The sequence below is a fragment of the Papio anubis genome, chromosome 18 (assembly GCF_008728515.1).
Source record: "Papio anubis isolate 15944 chromosome 18, Panubis1.0, whole genome shotgun sequence".
In the NCBI taxonomy this organism is placed as follows: domain Eukaryota; kingdom Metazoa; phylum Chordata; class Mammalia; order Primates; family Cercopithecidae; genus Papio; species Papio anubis.
The window spans coordinates 45,422,457-45,433,855 of NC_044993.1; the positions used below are offsets into that span (position 1 = coordinate 45,422,457).

Genomic DNA, 11,399 nt, shown 5'->3' on the forward strand with positions numbered 1-11,399 from the left:
AAAAAAATTTTTTTTAAATAGAGACAAGGTCTCACTATGTTGCCCAGGCTGTTCTTGAACTTGGACTCCTGAGCTCAAGTGATCCTCCCACCTCGGCCTTCCAAAGTGCTGGGATTATAGGTGTGAGCCACTGTGCTCCACCAATATCTTAAAACAGTAAACACTGACCAGGCGGGGTGGCTCACACTTGTAATCCCAGCATTTTGGGAGGCCAAGGTCGGCAGATCATGAGGTCAGGAGATCGAGACTATCCTGGCTAACACGGTGAAACCCCGTCTCTACTGAAAATACAAAAAACTTAGCTGGGCGTGATGGCAGGTGCCTGTAGTCCCAGCTACTCAGGAGGCTGAAGCAGGAGAATGGCATGACCCCGGGAGGTGGAGCTTGCGGTGAGCCGAGATCGTGGCACTGTGCTCCAGCCTGGGCAACAAAGTGAGACCTCAAAAAACAAACAAACAAAAAAACAATAAAACTTATTCTCACACACAGTTTCCTTGGGTCAGGAATCTGGGAGCAGCTTAGCCAGGGGGTTCTGGCTCAGGGTCTCTCATGAAGTGCAGTCAAAATGTTGGCCATGCCAGGTGCGGTGGCTCACGCCTGTAATGCCAGCACTTTGGGAGGCCGAGGCAGGTGGATCACGAGGTCAGGAGATCAAGACTATTCCTGGCTAATACGGTGAAACCCCATTTCTACTAAAAATACAAAATATTAGCCAGGCATGGTGGCACACGCCTGTAGTCCCTGCTACTCGGGAGGCTGAGGCAGGAGAATCACTTGAACCCGGGAGGCGGAGCTTGCAGCAAGCCAAGATTGTGCCACTGCACTCCAGCCTGGGCGACAGAGCGAGACTTTGTCTCAAAAAAAAAAAAAAAAAGTTGGCCAATGCTACCATTACCTGAAGGCGTGACTGCTTTACAGAATCTGATTCCAAGGTAGCTCCCTCGAGTGCCCAGCAGGTTAATGCTGGTTGTTGGCAGGAGGCCTGTCATTCTCAGGGTTGGGGTTCAGCCCCAGCTGAGGTGCGAGAGGAATAGGTGGACATGAGGCACAGAGCGAGAAGAACGCTCAAGAGACAGCAGGTAAATAAGACATGGTTTTATTCAGCAGCTCTCTCATCATCAGCATCTTACTCTCGAACTGTCTGCTCTGTCTCAGCTGCTTACTCTGGCGGCTGGCTCCCACACACACACAGCTGTGTGGCCAGCTCTCCCTTCAGGGTCAGCAGCTTCACTCTTTCTTTTCTTTTCTTTCTTTCTTTTTTTTTTTTTTTTCTGAGACGGAGACTGCAGCCCAGGCTGCAGTGCAGTGGTGTGATCTCAGCTCACTGCAATCTCTGCCTCCTGGGTTCTAGCAATTCTCCTGCCTCAGCCTCCTGAGTAGCTGGGATTACAGGCATGCACCACCATGGCCGGCTAATTTTTGTATTTTAGTTGAGATTGGGTTTCACCATGTTGAGCGGGCTGGTCTCAAACTCCTGACCTCATGATCCACCCGCCTTGGCCTCCCAAAGTGCTGGGATTACAGGCATGAGCCACCACGCCCTGCAGCTTCACTCTTTCTCCCTCTTGGCACCAGCAAGCTGAGCTGTGTCTTGGCTTCCCTGAGACGGACAGCTCTGGCTTTCTCTCTTTCTCTGGACACAAGCGCCTGCACAAAAGCCATGTCCCATGTCAAGCCATGTTGGGCCGAGCCCTGTGCACAGTGTCAGCAGGGCAATTACACCTTTTACAGACAACAGTAGCTCACAGCCAAGTGATGAGCCTTCCCATGTTATGGCTACACGGGTGTAATAACAAGTGGAGCTATATGCCTGCACTCTAAACTCACTGAGTCACTCTGGATGTTTACTTTGGCCTATGCCCACTTGACTGCAGCACACCCATGTTCCTTATAGGGCCTCAGTTCCTCACTAAGGAGACCTCTCCCTAGGGTTACTTGAGTGCCTTCATATCATGGTAGCTGGCTTTGTCTAGAATGAGTGATCTACAAAGGAGAAAAATGGAAGCCACAATATCTTCATGATTTAGCCTCTAAAGTCACACATTGTCATTTCTGCATTATCCCAATGGGCCAGTTCAGCCCCTTTCAATGTGAGAAGAGACTGCACATGGTATCAATACCAGGAAGCAGGAATCATTGAGGACCATTTTGGAAGCTGACTATCAAAGCCTTGAGGCTGCCATGCTGTGAGGAAGCCCAAGCTAGCCCATGCAGATGACATAGATAGGCCCGGAGACTACTCAGAGAGAGGGAGATGCTAGGTTGTCTTTCAGTTGCTTTAGCTGCTCATTGTTCCAGCTTTAGCCACCATCTGCCTGCAATTGTATGAGCCAGAAATAGCCAGGTAAAATTGTCTTCCCAAATTCCTAGTGCACAAAAACTGTCAGAGGCTGGGGGCAGTGGCTCACTCCTGTAATCCCAGCAGCACTTTGAGAAGCCAAGGTGGGAGAATTGCTTGAGCCCAGGAGTTAGAGGCAACATAACAACACCTTGTCTCTAACAGGAAAAAAAGAGAGAGAAAAAAAAGAGCCAGGTACCGTGGCTCATGCCTGTAATCCCAGCACTGAGATTATAGGCCAAGGAGGGTGGATCATGAGATCAGGAGTTCAAGACCAGCCTGGCCAATATGGTGAAACCCCGTCTCTACTGAAAATGCAAAAATCAGCGGGGCATAGTGGCTGGCTCCTGTAATCACAGCTACTCAGGAGGCTAAGGCAGGAGAATAGCTTAAATCCGGGAGGCGGAGAGTGCAGTGAGCCAAGATTGCACCACTGCATTCCAGCCTGGGCGACAGAGCAGGACTATCTCAAATAAATAAATAAATAAATAAAATGCTAGAAGAAAATATGGTCGGTCGGGGTGTGGTGGCTCACACCTGTAATCCCAGCACTTTGGGAGGCCAAGGCAGGCGGATCACCTGAGGTCGGGAGTTCAAGACCAGCCTGACCAACATGGAGAAACCCTGTCTCTACTAAAAATACAAAATTAGCCAGGTGTGGTGGCACATGCCTATAATCCCAGCTACCAGGGAGGCTGAGGCAGGAGAATCGCTTGAACCTGTGAGGCAGAGGTTGCAGTGAGCTGAAATCGTGCCATTGCACTCCAGTCTGGGCAACAAAAGTGAAACTCTGTCTCAAAAAAAAAAAAAAAAAGGCCTGGCACGGTGGCTCATGCCTGTAATCCCAGCATTTTGGGAGGCTGAGGTGGGTGGATCACAAGGTCAGGAGATCAAGACCATCCTGGCTAACACGGTGAAACACCATCTCTACTAAAAAATAGAAAAAATCAGCTGGGCGTGGTGGTGGGCGCCTGTAGTCCCAGCTACTCGGGAGACTGAGGCAGCAGAATGGCGTGGAGCTTGCAGTGAGCCGAGATTGCGCCACTGCACTCCAGCCTGGGCGACAGAGCGAGACTCCGTGATCCCGTCTCAAAAAATAAAGAAATAAAGGAAAGAAAATATGGTCAAAATCTTTTTTTTTGAGACGGAGTCTGGCTCTGTTGCCCAGGCTGGAGTGCAGTGGCCCGATCTCAGCTCACTGCAAGCCCCGCCTCCCGGGTTCACGCCATTCTCCTGCCTCAGCCTCCTGAGTAGCTGGGAGTACAGGCGCCCGCCACTTCGCCCGGCTAATTTTTTTTGTATTTTAGTAGAGACGGGGTTTCACCGTGTTAGCCGGGATGGTCTCGATCTCCTGAACTCGTGATCCGCCCGTCTCAGCCTCCCAAAGTGCTGGGATTACAGGCTTGAGCCACCGCGCCCGGCCCAAAATCTTTTATAACTCTTGAAGTGAGGAAGGCAATCTTGGCTCACTACAACTTCCGCCTCCCAGGTTCAAATGATTCTCCTGCCTCAGCCTCCTGAGTAGCTGGGATTACAGGTGCCCGCCACCATGCCTGGCTAATTTTTGTATTTTTAGTAGAGATGGGGTTTCGCCATGTTGGCCAGGCTTGTCTTAAACTCCTGACCTCAGGTAATCCACCCACCTCAGCCTCCCAAAGTGCTGGGATTACAGGTAGCATGAGCCACCATGCCCCGCCTAATTTTAAAAATATTTATAAAGACAGAGTCTTGCCACATTGCCCAGACCTGTCTCAAAACTCCTGGGCTCAAGTTATTGTCCTGTCTCAGCCTCCCAAAGTGACTACAGGTGCACACCTCCCCAAAGGGACTACAGGTGCACACCACCACACCCGGCTAATTTTGTTTATTTTTTGTAGAGTCAGGGTCTCACTGTGTTGTCCAGGGTGTCTCAAACTCCTGGGCTCAAGTTGTCCTCCTGCCTCAGCCACCCAAACTGCTGGGATTATAGGCATAAGTCACTGCACCCGGCCCCAGTGCGTGTCTTCTGAGGCTAAGTCATAAGGAGATTGCAGCTTCTATTTTGCTTCCTCTTAGATCACTCATTCTGGGGGGAAGCCAACAATAAATAACAGGAACACACCAGGAAACCAGAGAAAGCTGAGATACAGGCCTAATGCCCAGTCCTCTGTATTCATCTCTAATTGATGCTGTAACAAGTTACTACACATTCAATGACTTAAAACAACAAAAATGAGGCCGGGCGCGGTGGCTCACGCCTGTAATCCCAGCACTTTGGGAGGCCGAGACGGGCGGATCACCTGAGGTCAGGAGTTCGAGACCAGCCTGGCCAATATAGCGAAACCCCGTCTCTACTAAAACTTAAAAAAATTAGCCAGGTGTGGTGGCGGGTGCCTGTAATCCCAGCTACTCGGGAGGTTAAGGCAGGCGAATTGCTTGAACTTGGGAGGTGGAGGTTGCAGTGAGCAGAGATCATGCCATTGCACTCCAGTTGGGCAACAAGAGTGAAACTCCACCTCAAAAACAAAAGAAATTAAATAAATCAGATCAAATCAGGAGATTGGTCAGCTTAATTCCATCTGCAACCTTAATTTCCTTTTTGCCATTTAACCTATCATACTCACAAGTTCCAGGGATTCATGCAGGGACATCTTTGGAGACCATTATTCTGTCTACCACACTCTCTAGAAGAGAGTAGATGTGAGAAAGAGCATCTGGAGAGGGAGGAGCCAGCAGGAGAGGGAAATATCACAGAGGCCAGAGGAAGAGAGAGTTCCCAGGAAGGTGTGTGCAACAGTAAGGGATCCCTCTGGGAACTCAAGCAAGAGAAGACCTGAAAAACAACCATTGGCCGGGCACGGTGGCTCACGTCTGTAATCCTAGCATTTTGGGAGACCGAGGTGGGTGGATCACTTGAGGTCAGGAGTTCGAGATGAGCCTGGCCAACATGGTGAAACCCCGTCTCTACTAAAAATACAAACATTAGCTGGGCGTGGTGGCGGGCACCTGTAGTCCAAACTACTCAAGAGGCTGAGGCAGGAGAAAAACTTGAACCCTGGAGGCGGAGGTTGCAGTGAGCCGAGATGGCACCTCTGCACTCCAGCCTGGGTGACAGAGTGAGACTCCGTCTCAAAATAAGTAAATTAATAAATCAATAACCACTGGGTCTAGCGTCTTGGTGACACCAGCCACTAGGTGTCAGGGCAGTGCTGGAGGCAGCAGCTAGTTTATGGCCTGGGCAGCGAGGAAGAAGTGAGGAAGTAGAGACTGGGAGTGTAGAATCTTTCCAAAAACTTGACTGTGGAGGAGTAGATGGGATAATGCGGGGAGGGGAGGCTGGTGAAGGACCTCTTAGTGAAGGGAGATGTGTTGCTGTTTCTGAGATGGGAAAGAAAAACAAGTTGCAATGTAGATGGGGAGGACGGAGAGGTTGAAGGTGTAGGAGAGATGGGTCACCATCAGATGGGATGTCTGTGAAGGAAAGACCTCAGCAGGCCCACAGCTTGGAAAGGAGAGACTGACTGTTGAGTTGATCCAAGCTCAGGTGTTGTCAGGCAGGTGCCATGATAGTAGAGAGGTTAGGATACTGTCAAGGGTGTGTGTGGCCAAAGGAGTGGTTCTGTGAATGTAAGGGAGAGACCCACCGGCAAGAAGCGCTGGTGAGGCAGGACCTGGGAGGATGCGAGGCTGCAGCCCGAATGGTGCCTGAAATAGTTTCAGGGGAAATGCTTGGTTCCCGAATCGGATCGCCGTATTCGCTGGATCCCCTGATCCTCTGGTCTCTAGGTCCTGGATGCTCCAGTTCTTACAACAGGACTTGGCATAGGGTAGGCGCAAATGCTGTTAGCCACATTAACGCAATTTTTTTTTTTTTTTTTTTTTTGAGACAGTCTCACTCTGTCGGCCAGGCTGCAGTGCAGTGGCACGATCTCGGCTCATTGCAACTTCCGTCTCCCCAGCTCAAGCAATTCTCCTGCCTCAGCCTCCAGAGTAGCTGGGATTACAGGCGTGTGCCACCATGCCCGGCTAATTTTTGTATTTTTAGTAGAGACGGGGTTGCACCATGTTGGCGAGGCTGGTCTCGAACTCCTGACCTCAGGTAATCCGCCAGCCTCGGCCTCCCAAAGTGCTGGGATTACAGGCGTGAGTCACCGCCCCCGGCCAAAACAGTTTTTAAATCTCTGGAGACGTCATTTCCCTTCACGCCTTGCAGCCGCCCCGACTACAACTCCCATCATGCCTGGCAGCCGCTGGGGCCGCGATTCCCCACGTCTCTTACCCGCCTCACCAGTCTGGGCATTCTTAGCGGTTTTCCTAACTCTCTCGCCTGACTAGCTCCCGGGAACAGCCGTTTGGATCGCGGAGTGCGAACCCGGCCGGCCAATCGCCAAGTCAGAGGGGCAGGAGGGGCGTGGCCATTCCCCGACCCGCCCCTGCTCCGTGGCTGGTTTTCTCTGCTGGCGCCTCGGACGGAACCTGGAGATAATGGGCAGCACCTGGGGGAACCCTGGCTGGGTGCGGCTCGCTCTTTGCTTGGCCGGCCTAGTGCTTTCGCTCTACGCGCTGCACGTGAAGGCGGCGCGCGCCCGGGACAGGGATTACCGCGCGCTCTGCGACGTGGGCACCGCCATCAGCTGTTCCCGCGTCTTCTCCTCCAGGTGTGCACGGGAGTGGGAGGCGTGGGGCCTCGGAGCAGGGCGGCCAGATTGCCAGATGATTATTCTGGAGTGTGGGATCGGTGTGCCCAGGGAACGGACAAGGGGCTGGACTGCTCGCGGGGTCGTTGCACGGGGGCTGAGCTACCCAGAGATACTGGTGTTCGAAATAAGAGTGCGAGGCAAGGGACCAGACAGTGCTGGGGACTGGGATTATTCCGGGGACTTGCATGTGAGTTGGATGCCAAGGAATAAGGGTGACCGGGAAAGGCGGGGAGGCAGGATGGCGGCAGAGATTGACGATGGTCTCAAGGACGGCGCGCAGGTGAAGGGGGATTGGCAATGGCTGCGCCCGGGAACAAGGTGGCCCGGTCTGGCTGTGCGTGATGGCCAGGCGTTAGCATAATGACGGAATACCGAGGAGGCGAGTGCGTGGCCAGGGAGCTGGAGATTCTGGGGTCCAGGGCAAAGATAATCTGCCGCCGACTCCCAGTCTCTGATGCAAAACCGAGTGAACCGTTATACCAGCCTTGCCATTTTAAGAATTACTTAAGGGTCGGGCGCGGTGGCTCACTCCTGTAATCCCAGCACTTTGGGAGGCCGAGGCGGCTGGATCACTTGAAGTCAGTTTACCAGCCTGGCCAACATGGTGAAAGCCTGTCTCTACCAAAAATAGAAAAATTATCCCGGCGCTATTGCAGGCTTCTGTAATCCCGGCTACTTGGGGGCCTAAGGCAGGAGAATCGCTTGAACCCGAGAGGCGGAGGTTTCAGTGAGCCAAGATCGCGCCACTGCACTCCAGCATGGGCCACAGAGCGAGACTCTGTCTCAAAAAAAAGAAAGAATTACTTAAGGTCTAGATGAAAAGCAGGGCCTACCAAGTAGCCACGTCAGGCCTGGTCTGGGGAGAGGGGAGGATAGGGTCAGTGACATGGAATCCTGATGTGGCCAAAAGTGTCTGCTGACTGGAGGTCATCGACCCTTGGACTGCGATAGGAGGTGGGGAACAGAGGATAACCCAGGTGGCTTCTTGGAAATCACCTTTCCGGGGTAGGGTCCAAGGCACTAGGTTGACATTCCTAACCTGGTTCCACCCCCCCCACACCACCCCTCTGCCAGGTGGGGCAGGGGCTTCGGGCTGGTGGAGCATGTGCTGGGACCGGACAGCATCCTCAATCAATCCAACAGCATATTTGGTTGCATCTTCTACACACTACAGCTATTGTTAGGTGAGTGGCTCTGCCCCCTCCCTGCAGGCCCCGGCCCTCATCCCCCTTGGTCAGCTCAGCCCCACTCCATGCAATCTTGGTGATCCACAGCTGATAGCCAGCTAGCTGCTCATCACGGAGCATCCTGCAGGTGGAGAGGTGGGGAGGTAACTAACAGGAGTCTTTTAATTGGTTTAAGTACTGTTAGAGGCTAAAGGGCCCTTAAAGACATCCTAGGTCCCCAGGTTTTTTGTTTGTTGTTGTTTTGAGACAGGGTCTGGCTCTGTTGCCCAAACTGAGGTCTAGGATGCCCTTAGCGTGCACTGGTGCGATCTCAGCTCATAGCAACCTCTGCCTCCCTGCCCAAGTGATCCTCCCACCTTAGCCTCCCGAGTAGCTGGAATCACAGGCGTGCACCACTATACTCAGCTAATTTTTGTGTTTTTTTTGGTAGAGACAGTGTCTCGCCATGTTGCCCAGGCTGGTCTCAAGCAATCTGTCTGCCTCAGCCTCCCAAGGTGCTGGGGGGATTACAGGCATGAGCTACTATGCCCCACCAGCACCTCAGTTTTGTGGAAAAGATGCCGAAATTCCTTTTTAAGGAGAAGCTGAACATGAGCTATCTTTTATCTCATTTAGTGCTCCGCAGGAAAATTTTTATCTGGTCCCAGGAATTATCGAACAGATAGGGGAACCAAGGGAGTGGGAGACGATGGCGCCCCAGGCCTTGCTGATGCCATACCCTGGAGATGAGACTACCTATTACCACCCTTCCCAACAGGCCCCCACACTCCCTTTGAGTCACCCTTCCCAGCTCCAGAGAAGGCATCACCGAGGGAGGCCCAGCACCACGGTCCCTGGCTGACACATGGTTCAGACTTGGCCGATTTATTTAGGAAATTTTATTGCTCAGAACTTTCCCTCCCTGGGCAATGGCAAGTTCCTTGGAAGGAACCTGTCAAAGCCTTTTTTTTTTTTTTTTTTTTTTTAAGAAATCATCTTGCTCTGTTGCCCAGGCTGAAGTGCAGTGGCACAATCATAGCTCACTGTAATCTGGAACTCCTGGCTCAAGTGATCCTCCTGAGTAGCTGGGACTAGAGTTACATGCCACTGCACCCAGCTAATTTTTATTTTATTTTTTATTTTTTGAGACATAGTCTTGCTCTGTCACCAGGCTGGAGTGCAGTCGCGTGATCTTGGCTCACTGCAACCTCTGCCTCCCTGGTTCAAACAATTCTGCGTCAGCCTCCCGAGTAGCTGGGACTACGGGCGCGTGCCACCACGCCCAGCTCATTTTTGGTTTTTTGTTTTTTGGTTTTTTTTTTGAGACGGAGTCTCGCTCTGCCGCCCAGGCTGGAGTGCAGTGGCCGGATCTCAGCTCACTGCAAGCTCCGCCTCCTGGGTTCACGCCATTCTCCTGCCTCAGCCTCCCGAGTAGTTGGGACTACAGGCGCCCGCCACCGCGCCCAGCTATTTTTTTGTATTTTTTTAGTAGAGATGGGGTTTCACCGTGTTAGCCAGGATGGTCTCGATCTCCTGACCTCGTGATCCGCCCGTCTCGGCCTCCCAAAGTGCTGGGATTACAGGCTTGAGCCACCGCGCCCGGCCTTCATTTTTGTATTTTTAGTAGAGAGGGTTTCACCCTGTTAGCCAGGATGGTCTCAGTCTCTTGACCTGGTGATCCGTCCACCTCGGCCTCCCAAAGTGCTAGTATTACAGGCATGAGCCAACCTCACTGGGCCTTTTTTTTTTTTTTTTGAAACGAAGTCTCACTTTTGTTGCCCAAGCTGGAGTGCAGTGGTGTGATCTCGGCTCACTGCAACCTCTGCCTCCTAGGTTCAAGCTATTCTCCTGCCTTAGCCTCCCCAGCAGTTGGGATTACAGGTGCCCATCACCATGCCTGGCTAATTTTTGTATTTTTAGTAGAGATGGGGTTTTGCCATGTTGGCCAGGCTGCTCTCGAACTCCTGACCTCAGGTGATCCACCACCCTCGGCCTCCCAAAGTGCTGGGATTACAGGCATGAGCCACTGCGCCCAGCCGAATTTCTAAATTTTTGATACAGATTGGGTCTTTCTATGTTGCCCAAGCTGGTTTTGAACTCCTAGCCTAAAGCAGTCTTCCCACCTCAGCCTCCCAGAGTGTTGGGATTACAGGTGTAAGCCATCACACCTGCCCTGGAGCCTCTTGTTTTAGAGACACTTCCCAGCAGCTCCTGGCATCTAGGTGGTGTGGTGACATCATGGAGTGTTCAGGAGGTGGCCAGTCCCTGAAGCCCACACCGGACCCTCTTCTGCCTTGCAGGTTGCCTGCGGACGCGCTGGGCCTCTGTCCTGCTGCTGCTGAGCTCCCTGGTGTCTCTCGCTGGTTCTGTCTACCTGGCCTGGATCCTGTTCTTCGTGCTCTATGATTTCTGCATCGTTTGCATCACCACCTATGCCATCAATGTGGGCCTGATGTGGCTCAGTTTCCGGAAGGTCCAAGAACCCCAGGGCAAGGCTAAGAGGCACTGAGCCCTCACCCCAAGCCAGGCTGGTCTCGTCTGCTTTGCTTTGGCATGTGAGCCTTGCCCAAGGGGGCATATCTGGGTCCCTAGAAGGCCCTAGATGGGGGGCCTTCTAGAGTCCCCCCTCCTCCTGCCATACCTGCACACGACAATGGACCAAATGTGCCACACACTTGCTCTTTTTTCCACCCAGTGCCTCTGACTCTGTCCCCAAGGGCTGGTCTCCAAAGCTCTTGCCATTGCCCAGGGAGGGAAGGTTCTGAGCAATAAAGTTTCTTAGATCAATCAGCCAAGTCTGAACCATGTGTCTGCCACGGACTGTGGTGCTGGGCCTCCCTCAGTGTTGCCTTCTCTGGAGCTGGGAAGGGTGAGTCAGAGGGAGAATGGAGGGCCTGCTGGGAAGGGTGGTTATGCGTAGTCTCATCTCCAGCATGTGGAGTCAGCAAGGCCTGGCGCGCCATCGGCCCCCACCCCCAGGAAACAGGCTGGCAGCTCGCTCCTGCTGCCCACAGGAGCCAGGCCTCCTCTCCTGGGAAGGCTGAGCACACACCTGCAAGGGCAGGCTGCCCTTCTGGTTCTGTAAATGCTTGCTGGGAAGTTTTTCCTTGAGTTTAACTTTAACCCCTCCAGTTGCCTTATTGACCATCCCAAGCCAGTATTGGTAGCCCTGGAGGCCCAGGGCCAGGTTCTGAAGGTTTTTGTTTTGCCTATTAT

At 52.7% G+C, this 11,399-nt stretch overlaps 1 protein-coding gene across 2 annotated transcripts; it reads left to right on the forward strand.

Annotated features, from left to right (window-relative positions):
• Window positions 1-6,534: 6,534 nt before the first annotated feature.
• On the forward strand, window positions 6,535-10,978 carry VKORC1 (vitamin K epoxide reductase complex subunit 1). Of its 2 annotated transcripts, XM_003916792.5 has the most exons (3): window positions 6,545-6,975; window positions 8,092-8,201; window positions 10,484-10,973. In XM_003916792.5, exons 1-3 carry the CDS (start codon window positions 6,803-6,805, stop codon window positions 10,690-10,692), a joined length of 492 nt encoding a protein of 163 aa, XP_003916841.1. In that variant the 5' UTR covers window positions 6,545-6,802; the 3' UTR covers window positions 10,693-10,973. The 2 variants fall into 2 exon arrangements, with proteins under 2 accessions (XP_009194572.1, XP_003916841.1); XM_009196308.3 differs by lacking the exon at window positions 8,092-8,201 and having other exon boundaries at window positions 6,535-6,975; window positions 10,484-10,978.
• The last annotated feature ends 421 nt before the right edge of the window (window positions 10,979-11,399 follow it).

Excerpts from the sequence above, each read along its gene's own strand:
- VKORC1 (XM_003916792.5), top strand. The coding sequence starts at position 6,803 with ATGGGCAGCACCTGGGGGAACCCTGGCTGGGTGCGGCTCGCTCTTTGC. Across the intron at positions 6,976-8,091 it reads TCCCGCGTCTTCTCCTCCAG|GTGGGGCAGGGGCTTCGGGC; the intron begins GTGTGCACGGGA and ends CCCCTCTGCCAG. Across the intron at positions 8,202-10,483 it reads CACACTACAGCTATTGTTAG|GTTGCCTGCGGACGCGCTGG; the intron begins GTGAGTGGCTCT and ends TCTGCCTTGCAG.